We start from the raw sequence: 17,354 nt of genomic DNA on the forward strand, positions 1-17,354 counted from the left end.
GAGCAACCTAGCATTGCTGCGGTTATATAAGTAATTCGATTATATTAATTTTACCAGAAAAAGAAGAAATGGAATACGAAAACGGAAACGAAAACGAAAACGAGAGGGAAAGGCGAAGGAATCCTGAAAAGAGAAGCCGCACGCATGTGGCGTTCATTTATAATTAATTAGTGGAAATTTTCGTTAATGGGCATCAAAATTAAACAAATGAGTGTGTGCGTTTAGCCATTTAGACCCAAACTGATTATTTGCACACAATTATTTTCGAAATCAAAGGGAATTACTTTACAGGGTTTCAATTTAGATATAACCAAAACGATCATACTGGCTTGTTGCCTTCCTAGCTAACACAAAATGCTGCAATTTTGCTAAAATTAATTTAGTTAAATAAACTCAATATTTTTTTCTATAACAAAATTAATATCAATTCGCTGTTGAGCACCGTCATTCTATTAAAATTGTAAAAAAGAGAAAGGCCTTTGCTCAAATATATACATTTTCAAAAGAATTTAGTATGGATTACTGATACTAATAAAAAGATGTGCAGAAAAAATAGGAAAAGCAATTTAATTAAACGGCTTAAATACGCGTTCAATAAAGGGCAGCAATTAATTAGAATAAGAATAATAATATATACCCAGCTGTGCTGTTTTTTTGTGCTGTCGAATGACACGTTTGGGCAACTATGCAACTTTTTTCCGGATTTTAATTTGTTACATTTTGCTGTCCGTCAGTTAGGGACAGGAGTATAAAAGTGAAAGCCCAGGGACAATAGATGGAAAATTTCATTTTGAGTTGTTCCTTGTTATGTTTTTGTTTGCCCTTTTTCGCATACCGTATGCATGGGCGGATGCCAAGGGGGCGTGGCAACAAAAGTGCAGCCAAAGTGTCAGCATGGCCTGCTGCCACCAGGAGAATGTTAAAGTTTTAATGACGGCGACTCACATGCGAAACGACACTGAAATAAATTTGGTTAGCTTAACATTTTTTGTTTCTATCGTTTATTTGTACAATAAAAAAAAATAAACAAAATAAGAATATATAAACACAAAAATAACAATCCAACAATCTGTTGGCCAAGCGAAATTATTTTCCTCCGTGCATTCGTGAGTGATGGGGTCTGTGGGCTGTCAGCAGTTAGAATGACATTAACAATTGTTGGCAATGCGGCAAAAGCAATTTTGTGCAATGAAATAAAAGGTCAAGTCAGCGACAGACAGAGATGGCAGGAAGGATAGACAGAGAAGGCAACATTCGAGGCGCACTGTCAGTTGTTAAATGTCGTGTGGTCGGTCGCTCGACTGATGTTTTCTCTCATTTTTCCCAGAGATTCCTGCCGTGTCCCTTGACTTCTTAACTGACTTCTTCTAATTGCCGACGACCGTGCTGCATGCTGCATGTTGCCCATTACACGTTGCACGTTGCAGGTTACTGCTGCAATTAAGCTGCAACACGTCCGCGCATCCTCACGCAGTTGCCATAAACAGGCAACACTCGGAATATAAAATGTACTACTCGTAATTGAAGTGAAACTGCTTAAACATGAAATCAACTGCAATGGCAAAACGATTTTCTCTAATTTGCTGATGTGCATACAGATTAGAAGCGAAAAAAGGGACAGTTCCTGCAAATTGACGTGTGCTATTTGGCTCCTTCTCCGGCTTCCTTTCGCTTATGGTAAATCAATTTAAAACCAATTTTCCACAATAGTGAAAAGTGAGAGAGGAAACTCCCTGCGGTTGCCAAGCAAATGGTAAAGGAAAGCGAAAATGCTTTGTTACTCGGCCATATTAAATATTCATTACTTTAAGCTACTTTTTCCAAGTTTTAAGACTGCAGTTTCTGTAAAAGGCGTTGGCTTTCCCACTTTCATTCCGTTTTTTTTTTTTTTGAGAAAGCTGTTTTTAAAGACATCGGATTCCAATTTCCTTTTGCCAGGCTACACGTTTTGCCATTTTCCCGAACGTGATGCGAATTTACACATACATAAAACATATGCAACAAGAGGTGTGGCCAAGACTCTCAGGAGTTTTCCACGAATTCATCTCGATGTATGGCGGAGTGTGCTTACTGCGGTGTGATAAACGCTTTGTTTCTAGAGCTCTGTTCGACTAACCGGGGCGGTTAATTTAGTTTGTGGTGCTAAACATTAGATACGATATTAACCTCAGAGATTATCGTTAAATAATAAATTTTCTATATGTATTAAATAGTTGTTCGAAGAGTAGCCAACCATATTTGGTATATTTATTTTTCCAAATATATTTATATTATTTGAATAGATTTTTTTATGTGTACATTCCGCCATAAGCATCAAACTAATGGTAATCTGAAAATAGACAAGCTTTCAGAATGAAAGTACTTCGGGGAAGCAAATATATTTTTAGCCAGGGAGCATATGTGGTATTTATTTGTTGCATCGAATGTAATAAAGGTAATGGAAAAGATTTGGGCACTCTGCCACGGACTGGAAAAATAAAGTCGAGGTACCTGACATCTTCACTCTGCAAATGAATCGAAAACAAATAAGTTATTAAGATCCTGAAACCGAGGAGCTGAAGATTAAACCATGAGCAAACACGAAGGAGTTTTGTCATCTGTCTACAGTAAATGTTTGTGGGTATGGGTCTCATGACTCAATTCCTGCCTTGCAGTTTCATCGAAGGCAAACAAAGCAATTGACAGGCATCTGCAGATGGGCATGCTCGTTGTACACTGTGCGTATGCACAATATATTAACATTTTCCAATTCTTATCTCTGCCAGTGAAGCACGCTTCGATGAACCAAAAAACGATAGATGGATTTACGAAATTAGCAAAACACTTGGATAAACATTTGAATCAATTCGAGTGTGCGCTCTAGCGTAAAGGCCAAACTGCACCTGCACCTCAAAAAGATGTAGTAATCTGTGCACATCAGTTACAAACTATCGGCCAGTACCTCAATGGTCTTACAGTTTAGGTACGTTTGGAATAGAATATTAAAAAAGTATTTAAGGAAATAGGATACTCAAGTACGTCTTTGAGCTTAAAAATATTGTGCAAAAAATACATAGTATACAAATAAATGATACATTTATAATTAAAATACATTTTTTCACCAGCAAGTAAGATGTCAAAACCAGTTTGCTGCGAAAAGACTCAATCTTTTTAAGTCTGAAATATTGTAGTACCCTTTCACCGCTGGCCTTCAATGCTAACCCTTTTCTGCCAGTCAGTCAGCAAGTTTGACTGGCTCATTAACCCGGCTGCGTCAACACTTGACGCTTGATACATATCTCGCATAATTCTTGGTGCACAGGTAAGTACTAGTACGCTTCACGGGGACTTGAGCTATTTAACTACATCCATCTCTGTTTGCACTTGCTCACTCACTCGCTGGCTTGTTTGTCTGGTCCAAGTGTGTTGTATAAATATTTATTTGTGCGTCGCAGAGGGGGAAAATTCAGAGAGAATTTCCCCATTTTCAACGGCAAGCTAATGCGTCGCAGTTGTGACACATTTCAGCGATATATGCGAAACTAAATGACGCCAAGAAGAGGATTCCTATCTGCCATCTGGCGGGGTGGCAGCTCTTCCTTACCCCTTCCTACCCAGATAAATATAATTTGCTGGAGCGCCAGACTCGTGGGTCTGATTTGGCATTCGAGCGCCTGACTTTATTGTTAGCCTGCCACTTGGTCTTGTTTTTGTTTGAGGAGCCAACTCCCAAAGTCTCCTGCTTATTACAGCCAAGCACACGTGCTCGAGTCGGGTTCGTGGGGCATACGACTTACATATACTTATGTACCGCACTGTATGCAAATCTGCGCACTATTGTCTGCAAAATCTCGAACGCAACAAGATGTACGGGTATGCGAACTCGACTCTGGGGCACACTTAAGGCAAACTTAATTTTTCATGCTGTTGGCAATAACAAGCGAGGATGTTCACACTTTTCCCACTATAAATTTCATTCGGAACTTGCTGGCATGGCATGCAAATATTTGAAATCATCTCCTAGATTGGCATCAGACGGCCGAGAACCATTATGGCAAAGTTAAAAACCAATATAACACATTTACCATAGCTAAACTATAAATTTAACTTTGGAACTTATAAGATCTGCCAATATAAATATTTTCCCGATGACAAGGAACTGGGGGAAAATCGTTATATATTTTCACAGTGCCTGGGTTATTTTTAGCTGCCAGCTCTAATTAATTGCCAGCCCTTTCCGGTATATCGTGAGTCAATCCGCTCATTGGCAGGCATGTCGCACACATTACTCATCCGCCACGTGCAACGATCCCACATCCCCTCTAGCCGCCCTTCTGTCCCTGTCACTCCTCTGAAAGCTGACGTGCAATTTCAATGGTCAATCAGAGCGTTCAAAGCAGCTTCCTTGCTCCGTTTTTTATGGCCATGACAATGGCAAGTGAAATTGCGCCAAGCCCCAAACGAAATTGCCAACATCGATCGCAGGACGATGAGGATGCGGAGTGGGCGGTTGGAGCTGCTCGTGGGGCGTGGCAGCGGCAAATCAATGATGTGAACGGAGCTGGATGTCGGGCAATGGGAATGAAATGAAGCAGCTGCTGCAATCCGGTTTTGCCGTTGCCACAATAAGTTTATGGCACACCATCTGTAACAGCATCTCGTGGATTCATGGCAGTATCTTCAAGATGCATCCTTTACTGCATCACCTGCAGAATGCGTGGCTCGTTCTCGTATAGTTCATGCTCCACTTGCAAGCCGAGTGAGTAGAATAATTTCCAAATTTGACAGCAGACAAATGAGTAGCTGTTTCGGCCTCTCAGTTTCCCGGCCTGTCAGACTTCCCACCTGTCACGCCTCGAGCTGAAATGCTATATAGTAACCGGTAACGGCTATACAGTACGGTAACGTATGCCAAACGGAAACTTGAACGGAAACATTCAGTGGAAAAGTGGGCGGCGAATTTCCACCGACTGACGAGGTCATGCATTCAATGACGAAAAGCCCCAGTCGTCTCTTTTTTCCACCTTACTCCAGGTGAGATGCAAATGTGTGTGCATGGCTGGGATAGTCAATGGAATAAAAAAGGGGATATCGTAAAACGTATAGCCGGAACGAGTTTCCGTATCCTATTAAGTGTGGAAATTACTTTCATATGCACATTTTGATTTCCTAGTTGCACTCCCCTGAAGCTGTCATGGCTGATGCTGCCATTTTCCTTCAGGGAATTGCCCAGGGAAACGAGGACCAGTTTAAAGGGTTGGCTCGTGTTCAAAGGCTCAGATTTCTTGTGGATCCTATATGACGTACCAGAATAAAAATGGGAGTAAAAGGATATACGCTTGTTTTGCCCTTAAGCTTACAACTTTATTCGAAACAGTATATGAGTATTTGAAAGTGGTTTAAAAGGTAATTTAAAAAACTGAAGGTTTATTTCAATTATTTAGTTTGTTTTAATTTATTTTCATTCTGAAGCGTAATTCGTTTTACAGCATTATTTTTTAAGCAGATAGTGTAATAGTTACATATTCAATAAAAACACAGTAAATAAACTCGGCAAGCTGTTAAATTAAATATTATTGTTTCAAAATAATTGTTGTGAACGAAACAATGGGAAATCGAAAACAATAATGAGACAACATCGTGTAATCTGCCAGTAAAAAACATGTTTAAATTGCAAACACGCAACTTGCCTGTTATGGATCCTTCTTCATAATTAAATTGTTGTTAGTCTTATTTTCTGCCAAAAACAGAATTTAATGCTAATTAATGCAATAAAGGCGGTGAAAAATAATTCGAAATTATTAAAATATTCTCTACATGCATAGGTTTTTTTTTTTGGACTGCTGTTGATTTATCGTAATCAAATCTATAAATTTACGTGTTTCATTTTATTTACAAGCTTCGGTTGGGTTCATAACTTATCGCCGAGCAATTCCATAAATCAGCAAAACCAATGATGTTTAAAATTAGCAACAGCCAAAAAAATATCAAAAATAAAAGGGCTGGGAAAGCAAATAATAATAAACCTTGTTACCGTGACCATATAAGCCAAATGAAATATGAACCAATGGCAAAATCGAAAGCGGTCGGAAAAGCGAAAGCTGTATAGTATAAAGAGCAAAACAATAATAATAAAACACAGGGAGCTGAGCCATTGGTGATAGGAAAACATAGGGGATTGGTCTAAGTTTGGTTAGGAGTTTGAATCGAATGGCATACACCCTTTTATAACAATTATAAAAATTAGCATATTACTAAAAGAACTCACTGGTCTTAAAGTAAGCATTGGTATTTAGAATATAAATACACCATAACAAACAAATTTCTAATATCGTTTGCTTATCTCTTTTCTACAGTGTACTGGACAACTAAGAAAATCAATGTGTCCGGCCTTTTCCTCATGCGATAAACCTTTACACTTCATTAGGCTTTGGGAATTTCATGCTTGAACAGCTCAGATGCTGCAAAAACGGCATCAATGGGTTAAGGCCCCAACAGGACGCAGTCCCTGAAAAAGGAGCAGTTCTGCGTTAATCAATGAATCAGATGATTCAGTCGATTCGACTCCAGTGTCCATCACTCAGGATGCAAAAAAAGATACAAATGGAAAGATGGTAGAAATCTCTTGCTAGCCAAGAGAGTTTTTTTTCCGTAACTCAATTCAGGTTTTCCCCTTTTTTGATCGAGTGTTTTGCACTTTGCAAAAGTTGTTTGTGCTTTTCACTTACACCCAATTTCCGAACAGAAACAGGCTGAACTTGGTGACATTCTGTTGACATTGAAGATGCCTCGGTAAACACTGCGTATACGCAATATTGTAAATTATTCGCTCAGCAATTGAAAGTTGGTCTTTCAGGTGCAGCGCTGCAATAAAAACAAATATAAATAACACATATCGCAATTCATTGGGAAATATTTATGTGTGCGTACCGATGTGGAAGTGCTGGTGTGGTAAAAATAATTGCACGTGAAAGTTTTTTAATTAAAAACTACGCGTGACTTGTGTCAAATGTGCGTGAAAGGTGGCAAAAAAAGATGAAAACATAATGGAAAACTCTGCCAGAATTCAGGTGCAACTGAAAACTTAAGGTAATCTTTAAGTGTCAACTTAAATTACGATGCATCTCACCAACTTGGAGAACCTATCAAGCGCAGACCACGCAGGCCAGCTGACAAATCCAAACCGAATACCACTTACACAATTCCGTAATGAAGAGGTGGGAGGCTTGGAGGAAGCCCATCTAAGATATTTTCCATAAGAGGAGACGTTATTAATTTTAAACGCCCGCTGAGATTGGCCCAAAACCAGCAGGTGGCCAAAACGAAGCTCAAGAGGCTCGGGAAAATGTCGGAAAATGGTTGCGGGAAATTCTGATGCAGAGAGTCCCATACAGATGCTTTGTATTCAGGCGCTCATTCATAAATTTTGTGTCATAAGCGCGTGAAAATGGTACAAGTATTTGAATTTAATTATGAACTGTGTCACTGGGAAAGACAATGCTCCTGGGACAGGGACTCTAAAGTCGTTGTGATAAATGGCACACATAGAAAATTCGCAAAAGAGACAGCAATAGTGAAAGGAGGGAGATAGGAAGACATGAAAGTGAAATGGGGACGAAGGGGAGAAAGTAAAGTGAGAGTTGGCTTCGGTTGGCAGTGTCATTCGAAGCTTGCTAAAAATGCTTTTGCTGCATTTCATTTTTATCTTGCTAGCAAAGCTGCCTCTTGACGAACACAGCTGCGGGTAAAATAATAATTTTTTTTTTATTTACTTAAATAATTTAAAGAACCGTAATAATAAGACATAATTTTTTATTTTTATATACATGTAATATATATTATATTTTTATTTTAGATTGAGGAATTTATGAGGGCATAGTATTAAAACTATTAGTTTCTTGACTTAAGCTGTGTGAACAATGTGCATTGCATATGCAGGCGCGGATATATGTGTTATTTTTTTTATAAGAATATTACTTACCTGCATGCTGGCCCATTACTCCTGCCTCTCCCACTCCACGGCGCCATCCATCGCCCAAGGCCACGCCCACTCAAAGGGTTAAAGCTGAGTGCCTCCTGTCAGCGGGCTGAGCTCAAAGGAAACGCTTCGCAGTGTGCAACAGTGTACGGGAAACGGGATCGGGAGGGCGGGGCGGAATGGAAAGTCTCCTTTTCGCCAGTGTGTGCCATGTGTGACTCTGGGCAACGGGAAAAAGAGCAACTTGACTTTACACCTTATTGCAATTTACTGTAAAATTGCACACACTGCCGGGTGCTTTCAGCCCGATTCCGTTTACTTTGGCCACATTTTGCTTTTGCCCCTCTTTTTTTCGGCTGGCTGACATACACAGTTATGCACTTTTGATTGCCAAAAGTCCGAAGTCTGAGTCAGCTTGGCGTAATGCGTTAAGAGTTGGATAAACATTAAAAATACGAGACTTTCTGCAATGCGATAAGGATTACATCGAGGGTCGAAAGTTAAGTTCGGTTCGCTTAGTACGATTTCAGTTAACTGTATAATATAAAGATTAATTATAACATCTTAAATTAATATTTTCGTGTCTCCCATTTCGACCTAAAATGAAGTTTAATTTAGCCATAAGCCGCTTCGAAGTAATGCCTCCATTACAGCTATCAGCCAGGACACTTTCATAATCTTAAAGCGACACCGAATTACGCAGTTCCATTACGTTGTCCAATCAGAAGGCAGCCGGAAACATATGGGACAGTAACATATACAGACCCGTAAACACACACCAGCGAGTGGAATCCTGGCTCCTGGCACAGGTTATGCCATTAAATTGCAATTCCTTTCGATTTGTGCTGCGTTGCTTGGCCATTTATCTCTCTCCACCGAGCAGGTCTTCTTCTCCGCCGCCGCTGACACTGAGAAAAACTTGATATATATATATATATTATTTATAATTTATTAAAGTAGAGTATTTATTTAAATGCAAAGAATGCCTACATAGGAGGTGCCTTAGGTAACTATTCTAAATTTTTGTTGGTTATAACTTAGAAATGAACACAACGTTTCTCACCGTGCACACTCCTTTTATTTCCGTGTGTTTGACTGTGTGAGAGTGTCTGCACCTTGTGCCATCTTCCCGGGCTGTAGCCTTTAATCTGCGTCGTGTACTTGACACAAATGCCGCATAAAAACAAAAACAACAGCAGCTAAAGTTTTATGCAAAAACACACACACATACACACACGATATGGTAAAACGAGAGCGAGGGATAAGGACAGGGATAGGCTACACCTAGAGTGTGAAAGGGACAGGTACTAGTCGCTGCACTTTGCATAAACGTAAAACCTAAAAAGACAGCAGCATGAACTTACCCATATGCAGCAGCTATCCGGAGTTGCTTGTGCATAAATCTTGGCGCTGAAATGTATGCAACACATTTATATACAGCTCCCCATTTGCATGAGTGTGTATGTGTGTGTGTGTGTGCTTGTGTTGGCCAGGACAATGCCAGGTGAAATCAACTGCTGTTGGCGACAGCAAAAAGGTGGAAAGAAATAATAAAATAAAGGGAAAATGCGCTGCCTTTATTAATTCTAAATCAGGGCGGGGCGTGGAGATTGAATGCAGCAAGAACGCCTGCATTTCCCCCCTCACTGTGAAGAGTGCTCTTTGCTGCGGAAAAGAAACGGAAACGGTTGAGAATGCACTTAAGTTCGCCGTGCCTGATGAAGTGCATTTGCAGGTGTTGCCATTTGTTGCTATTAACGGGTGAATGCCGGGTGATTGGCACCTGGCGGAGAGTTCAACGAGTTCAGTAAACAGCCGCAAAAGGCGGAAGAAGAGCTGGCAGACCACGCCTAATTCTGACCCAAATACCCCTTTCAGCGTCATCTTACGCGCCCCATTTCGCATGCCGCATCACGTACAAAGTCGCTGTGGGGGAAATCGAGAACACAAAATACATTCAAGCCACACAGTGCAAAAAGAAAACAATCGCTAAATTGTGCGGTTTGGCAAGAGATTTTATAGCAGAGCTTAAAACTACTTGTATGTTTTTCAAATACAATAAATGAATTTATAAAATCTGCTTCTGAATAAAAAGCATTTTGCTTCATATAATATTTATATATAATTTTTTATTTAAATAAAAAGTGTAACCCGTTTTGCTTGTGTTGTCTCAGACATCGAAACCAGAATGCATGCTCCGGCATTAATAAACAAGAAAAAAAACAGCAAAATGCTTAGACGTGCCGCTCTCGAGAACCTTTGGCCCGCAGAAACTACAATGGATGCATAGGCGAGCCATGACCAACGTTGCGTATGAGTAATGTGTTTTGTCGCTGACAGTGCTGTGAGTTTATCCATTTTTCCTAGGGCTTAAATCTAATTTTGAAGCTTTTCTACTTAATATGGCTATTTTAGCTAAGCGGTAGCACAAAAATTCTACCTCATGCCGTCTCTTGGGATACAATTATTTGTGGTAATAAAAGATTCATCAAAATTTAAATAGTACAGAAAATATTACATTTTTAAGGCTGTATATTTCCTGGCTACTGACAGCACTGACTGCAGCTCTCTATCCGTCTTGACCGATGTGAGTGTGTGGGTAAGTGTATACACACACTATACATACTAGACTGGAAAGTAGTTTTCAATTAGCTCAGTCCTGATAGCAAAACCCCATTGAGCAGTTCTGAGTGCTTTGTTTTCCAAGTTACTTACTCATGGGTCTACTGAATTTCGAAATTGGCTTGGTCGACCCATAAGGTGACCAATTCTAAGAAGAAATTAAAAATTATATTTGTCAACATTATTATTTCAGCTGCATTAGCTTAAATGCATTACATTGCTCGTTTACGCTATTTTTAAATTTTTATAAGCCTGAAGTCCTTTAATATTCCATATTAACAGCTTCTACTGAATAATACAAATTATTTAATTTGTAGTTTAAATATTTACAATATTTATTAAGGGTATTCACCATTCGCTCTCTTACCACTTCACGTCTCTACAGCTTGAAGCGGCTGACCAACTTTGGTTTCTGTTGGACAAAACAACAGCAAAAACAGAATCATCTGCCAATCGAAACGGTTGAGTAGGCAATAGGTGAAGACAGAAAAAGAGGAGACTACGGACTGCGGACTGCGGCACATTTGTTTTCATCGGCAATTGGCAAGTGAAAGCTTTTAGCGCGAATTGTGCACGGCAATCACTTCAAATGGAGAAGAAGCCCGGATCTTTTCCCTCCTCTGAAATGCCCATCTGTAGGACTTGGCAGTGGCTGCTGCTTAAGCCGACTTTTAAATTTGGTACCTTGGCTTTCAATAAATTCTAATAACAGGTGGACAATAAATAAAGTTATTTAAAATAATAAATATTAGGCTTTCACAGCAGTTAACAGAGTTGTTTGTTAAACGAAAATACCCTTTACAGGGCTCTATAGAGCATTACCAGTGCGTCATTGAAACCATTTCGCCTGCGAATCCTTTGGCCACCTGTTTTGGCTGGTCGAATAATTTCCCGCAAAATGCTAAGCAGATTACTTTTAATGCCTCGAGCGTAACGACTGCGGCAGTTAAATTTTGTATTCGCCGTCGGATCCTTGTGTAATGCAGTAGTAAATTTTTTAATGCTCTTTATGCCCTGATTCCGCGCTTTAAATCAAACTCCGGTTTACCCAATCAAGCCATTCATGCTCCTCCCATTTTCGAGTGTGCGGTGATTATTTGAGCATTGACTCCAATCGACTGCAGGTCACTGGGGGGGTCCTGAGTCCTGGCAGTGTACTGATTAATAAAGCCTCGGCCCCATCGGCGAATTTGTTTTATTCATAAATTTATAACCATCGGCCGTAACGAATGGCAGCCGTTTGGCGAATGTTTTATTGCGTACATAAATTGCAATTAGTCCCAGCTCCCGTTGGGATAAATGTGAGCACACGCATGTCGTCGCCAGGGAGTCACTGCCTCTCGAATGACGAACTGGCCGACGCTCCTGGCTAACATCGACCCCCTAGCCACGTCGGTGGGTTAACCCAAACATCAATTGACTTATTAATGTTTGTCCTGCCTGCCGGGAAAACAGTGGTGCAGGAGCAGAAAAAAAAAACTGCCTTCAAGACATGGTCGCCTCAATTGGATTCATGTGGCGCCCATTGGGACATTTCGGTAGTCTGGCTTTTGCCGCAGTCACGTCTGCATTTAATGTGAAATTATGACTTTAATGGCCATTCAAATATACTAGAAAAAAAGTGGGTGTACACTCCCAATTTTAAGGGAACTCTTTAATTGCTTTAAAAAGGCCAATGATCTTTGGTGAAAGGGACAAGGAATTAATAAAAAAAAAACACACCCTTCCTAAGGTCAGCATACAACTGACACTTGCAGCTGTTAAAATCTCTTAAAAATACCACAAAAAACAAAGTCCTGCAAGTGGTGAGTCCCACTTTGATTGATTGACTTTGGTGTGCTTTTGTGCATGTGTGTTTAGCTGAGTTCACAAAAAATAAAAAGCAGGATACTTTTTACTCCACGGACATCCACTATTTGTGTGTGCTTGTGCTGGGCCTTCCTTTCGCGCTGTAGGCAAACGCAATGTAAAAACATTTAAGGTTTCAATTAAGTGAAGTCCCGAATGGGGAAAAAAATAAATGGGCAAAAAAGGCAAGGGATCCGAATGACTAAAGATGGCCCGGAATGAGGCTGAAATTTTTCAAGCAATCAATTTGGCTTTCCAGACTTAAAAGAGGGTAAGTCCAATATATATATATTTGTGTTTGTCTTATACTTGTATAAACTTTTGCAGCAAATGCTGGACCAAGACCAAGTGCTTTTGGCTTTAAGCTGAACCTTTTTTGACAAACGATTGCTGCACAAGCCCAAAAAAAAAAAAGGTGGACGTCTAACCCTTCTATCAAATGTCAAAGTTTAGACTGTAACAGTCACTTGAGTTATATTGAGATTTATTATGGCTCGTCCTGCGGAGAGAAATGTGCCAGTTCCAATCATTAATTATGATCGACCGGTAGTCAGCCCGTTTTTATTTGTTTTCAACAAATATTATACTGGCCATGCTGGGCTGCAATTTATGCGCCAGCCTGCATTTTATTTTCACTTGCAGTTTTTCATGAACTGCCCCAAAAGTCGAAGCCCACTGGCAAAAAGTGACTCTTGGCCATTGGCCAAATGGCAGAGTTGCTCTTGTGGGTGTTCCCACTTCCAATGCTGGCTTGCACTGGCTCAAGAAATCAACAACTTACACTTTCTTTGGGCGGACCAGCTTCCGAGCCAGTTGTTTTGACACTTTTAGGCCAAACTAAAAGTTTCTTCTGCCCGAAAGCAGACTTTTCAGGTGCATAGCATTCCCCAAACGGAAATCTCTCTAGAGGGGATACAATGTATTTGCCCCCCTTAAAAAATATGCCAACTATTTTACCTTATTAATATATTTTTTAGTAGTATTTGTTTTATATAATTAAATCCTGTCCCCATTTCCCCGCCTTTTTTTGCCGTTTGTGGGCAGCGATTAAAGGTCACACAACTTTTGGCAACCAGCTGTCTTCCTGCCCTTTTTAAGGACCCTTTTCGCAGGACAAACTGTTCGTTTTTTGGTTTTTTATCTGGCCGTCGATGTTTTGGCTTAACCCAGTTGCAGGCACTTTTGCAAGTTCCCATTTCGCCGGCAATTTTATAATCAGAATTCTCAAAATAAGGAAAACTTTGCTATGTAAATTAAATGCTGAAACCAGCAACTTTTTTCTGACATTTCTCGCAGCTCGTTCTTCTTGTATGGGTAGTACAGTAAAAAAAAAAGAAAAACCAAATAAATACAAGAGCTGCAAAACAAAAAAGTCCTCTATATATACGTAATACGTACACTTTTTTTTATTGTCGCCGGGACAAAGGCAGCGGCAAATAAATGTGGTTTAAACATGACAAGTAGCCGTGGGCTGCCAGCTCGTTATCACCAAATATTTTTGCACACGATATGAGTGAATAAATAAGCCAGGCAGAAAAAAAGTAAGCGGCCAGGACACGGCAAATAGCTCCTGCGAAAGTCGGAGGTGGATCAGAAGCTATATAGCCGCATAGCCGCAACCAAGGCGACTTGGGTCAACGTTTATGGTCGTCACTTTTTGGCCGCTTGTTTGTCAAATAAAACGTGAAATGTCAGACAGTCAGACCGTCGTCTGTGCGCCAACCAAAAAGAGTAACCAATAAAAGCTTAATTAACTGTTTATGGCCATGGCATGCTAACAGGGTCCGCACCGAAAAGACGTGCCGACTTTTCGCCCTATGCCATTAATATGAAATGGACTGGGAACACAGGAGCCACGACCGTAAAAAGCTGGACCTTGTAAGTGGGGAATATGAAAGCCATTCAATCAATTTAGCAAACAGTCCTGGTTACTAATATGAATACTTACTTACTCGGAAATTATAGATGTGGTTTTTCTTACATGGCCTAAATCAAAGAATACATATTTATTTATCCACCATTGTTGATTTAACTGTCATTTTAGACAAATTTAAAGTGGTTCAATAATCGTAAAAATCTTTCATTGTACTTTTATATTTTTGTACAGCTTTGCGTCAAACAAAATTCTTGTGCTTCGATTATATTTGAGAACCAAATATATTGCAACTATGTCAGAGGAAGTCAGCATCCGGTACCAAATCAAAATCCCAGCAGCAACGTCGAACGAAATTCAGAGTTCGGTCGAAAATGATCCGAAAATCGAGTCAGAAAAGTTGATGGTTTGTGATGAAATAGACAGGACGTTGAATACTGAAGAGGTATCCGAGAACAATTTCGAGGATCCAGAAGAGGCGGGGAAGACTTTGGAAGCTCTAGAGGTAGCGGAAGATAACGAAGGCTACACAACACCGAAAGAGTTCAATGAATCTGATGAGGAGATCGAAGAGGTGAAGGAGCTGAGTTCTGGTACATCCTTTACATCCTGTAACTCGTACGGATATATGCGACAGTCGATCCTTTGCCACGCATCCACCTTGAGTTTGGATAGTGGCATTGTTATTGTGTCCCCAATCGATATTTTTCTCAATCGGGATCTGGATAAAGATCAGGATCAGTTACAAGAATATTCCATATATCAAAGTATTGAGAATAATACAATATCCGTAGATATCGTTATGGAGAAAATACCACTGACTGTCACTTCCGAAGACAGCGACTGTGATTACGAACTTAGTCTGGATGAAGTTCACCAACGCTTCTCGGCTTGGTTTAATCAAAAAGAAATAGATACGGCTTATTCCTGTTTCACGCAGATGGATGAAGACCTGGACGGGTACATAAGTCTGGGCGAACTGAAGAGATTCCTGGAAAAACTGGAGATGCCACAAACCCATTTGGCAACCAAAAACGTAATGACTCATGTGGTGGGAAATCACTTGGAACGTTTAACCTTCTGCCACGCGCTCCTTATTTACGGAACTGTTTTGAACCGCTTGGAATTACGAAAGGGACATCTTTTAGATCGGGAACGGCTACGCTTGGCCCGGAGTAAAGCGGTAGACGTGTCCAAAGTGGGTGTCAGTGGTGCAAAACAATTTTTCGAGGCCAAGATAGCGATGCAATCGGATCCCTTGCCACCTATTAATTCGGATCAACCAGTGGCTCGAATTGCAGTGCATTCATTGAATACGGAGAACCCTGGTAGAAGAGTCAATTTTAAATCTGCTGCCGCTCTTTTTAAAAAGCTTGAAAATGATCAATAGTCAACTCGCGTGCAAGCCTCCAATACAGACCATACAATTCGGATTCAATAGTGTTGCGCGAAATTTTCAGTTAAATTACTAAAAAAATTTTGAGTTGTATTATGGACTGACCTTGTATCTACTCAATAACTTTATATAAATCATTTGCCAATAAAAAACAATCCAGGAACGAAAACGCTGCTTAAGTGACCAATCAAAGGTAATCGCCGGGCTGCAGAAAACATACCTCCACTTTCTGATACTCCCACTTCTCGTGGGACGGGCTACTTTCCAATTTATTTTCCTTTTATTATGTCCAATAGTGATACCAATTCGACTTTTTTTTTTTGCTTAACCATCTTCTTTGCTAATTTTTGTTGCAAGACCAAAAGATATTAAAATCATGATGGTTATCTACTTGGTTTGCCCTCGCCAACTGAAATAAATTGTCAACTTATGTGGAGCAATGGTTTTTATCAGTTTAGTTTCCGTGAATCCCCTCGCTGTGAGGCAATTCTTCATTTCCTGGGCATCCCGGGAAAGCGGCACCACTGGCAGTTGGAATTTGGCTGGGGCAACGACTCCCCGAGGAGCGAAATGTGCGCCACACACGCCAAGTGGCAAGTTGGACGACTTTTCCGGAAGTTACCCGGCGGCCGCCAGTCTTCGGGGCATAAAAATATTTTCGTGCAAATAATTTGCGCTCTTAACTACGCCGAGTATTTCGATACGTATTTGCATACCCTGCGGGCCACCGACAAACCGACAAACTGCAAGGTGAACGTTCATTTGCCCAGGATATCAAAAAGTTGGCCTCGCCAAAAACCAGGCACGCCACACAATTATGCTGCCATTATGGGGGCTGTGTGCTAATATTTATAACTGATTTCGATTCGGGGGCAAGACCCGAATGGCGGTGCTAGCCGCTTGCTGGCCACACGCCATATACAAATTAAAACGAAAGCGGCGGACGCTGCGTATACGCAATATTGCGGAAAATAATGTTATAAAAATCCAACTAAAGTCAAGCAGGAAGGCGACGCGTCGAAAGGCATGGGGAAATAGTTTTCAAATTAAAATAAATGCCGCAGCTGTAACAACTTTCATGTGCCCACAGCGGGGTAGGGGTGTGGAAAATTGGGAAAGCGGGCGAAAAAGCGGTAGGTCTTTTCCTCTGCTGCTCCAATCTCAGCCAGCCAAAATGCCATGAAAGTAAATTCACTAGAAAATTAATTATGAACGACGATGGCGATAGCAGCGATGATGGTGACGTCGTAAGTGAAACCAATGCAGCGTTTAGCGGAAAAGCAGAGGGGGTCGCAGTGGGGTCAAAGGGCGGCGGAAAGGGGGAGTGACCCGAGGCGAAGGCATGACCAGCCATACCTTTTAACGGCATTGCCATCAATTTCGCTCAATTGCACGCACAATCGCATCTAATCACGTCGAAAGGACCCTCGAAAAAGGCGAACAGGGTAGGAGAGAGGCGAAATGATGCCAACAAAACGATACCTATTTATACTATTTTTTTTGTGATATATAGACAATAAAGCTACTTGTGCCAACTAGTAAGACGCTATAGCCATTAGATAAACAACTTTTTAAAAGATTTATTTTATGTAACTGTTTTTTTGTTTTTAATAATAAGTAAAACTTTTCTGTTACCTTAAATTGTAATCCTTGGTTAG

The 17,354-nt window shown here is 40.5% G+C and overlaps 1 protein-coding gene and 1 long non-coding RNA gene across 2 annotated transcripts; one reads left to right on the forward strand and one right to left on the reverse strand.

Annotated features, from left to right (window-relative positions):
• Positions 1–4,106: 4,106 nt before the first annotated feature.
• lncRNA:CR45599 (long non-coding RNA:CR45599) lies at positions 4,107–4,768 on the reverse strand. The gene has a single exon (NR_125164.1). It is a non-coding gene; the product is annotated as a long non-coding RNA:CR45599 (long non-coding RNA).
• Positions 4,769–14,595: 9,827 nt separating this feature from the next.
• On the forward strand, positions 14,596–15,860 carry CG14861 (uncharacterized protein; the record flags this gene model as incomplete). Its single annotated transcript, NM_142152.2, has 1 exon — positions 14,596–15,860. The coding sequence occupies one exon, from the start codon at positions 14,596–14,598 to the stop codon at positions 15,688–15,690; it is 1,095 nt and encodes a 364-aa protein (NP_650409.1). The 3' UTR covers positions 15,691–15,860.
• Positions 15,861–17,354: the final 1,494 nt, after the last annotated feature.

Source organism: Drosophila melanogaster, chromosome 3R (genome assembly GCF_000001215.4).
Source record: "Drosophila melanogaster chromosome 3R".
Classification (NCBI taxonomy): Eukaryota; Metazoa; Arthropoda; class Insecta; order Diptera; family Drosophilidae; genus Drosophila; species Drosophila melanogaster.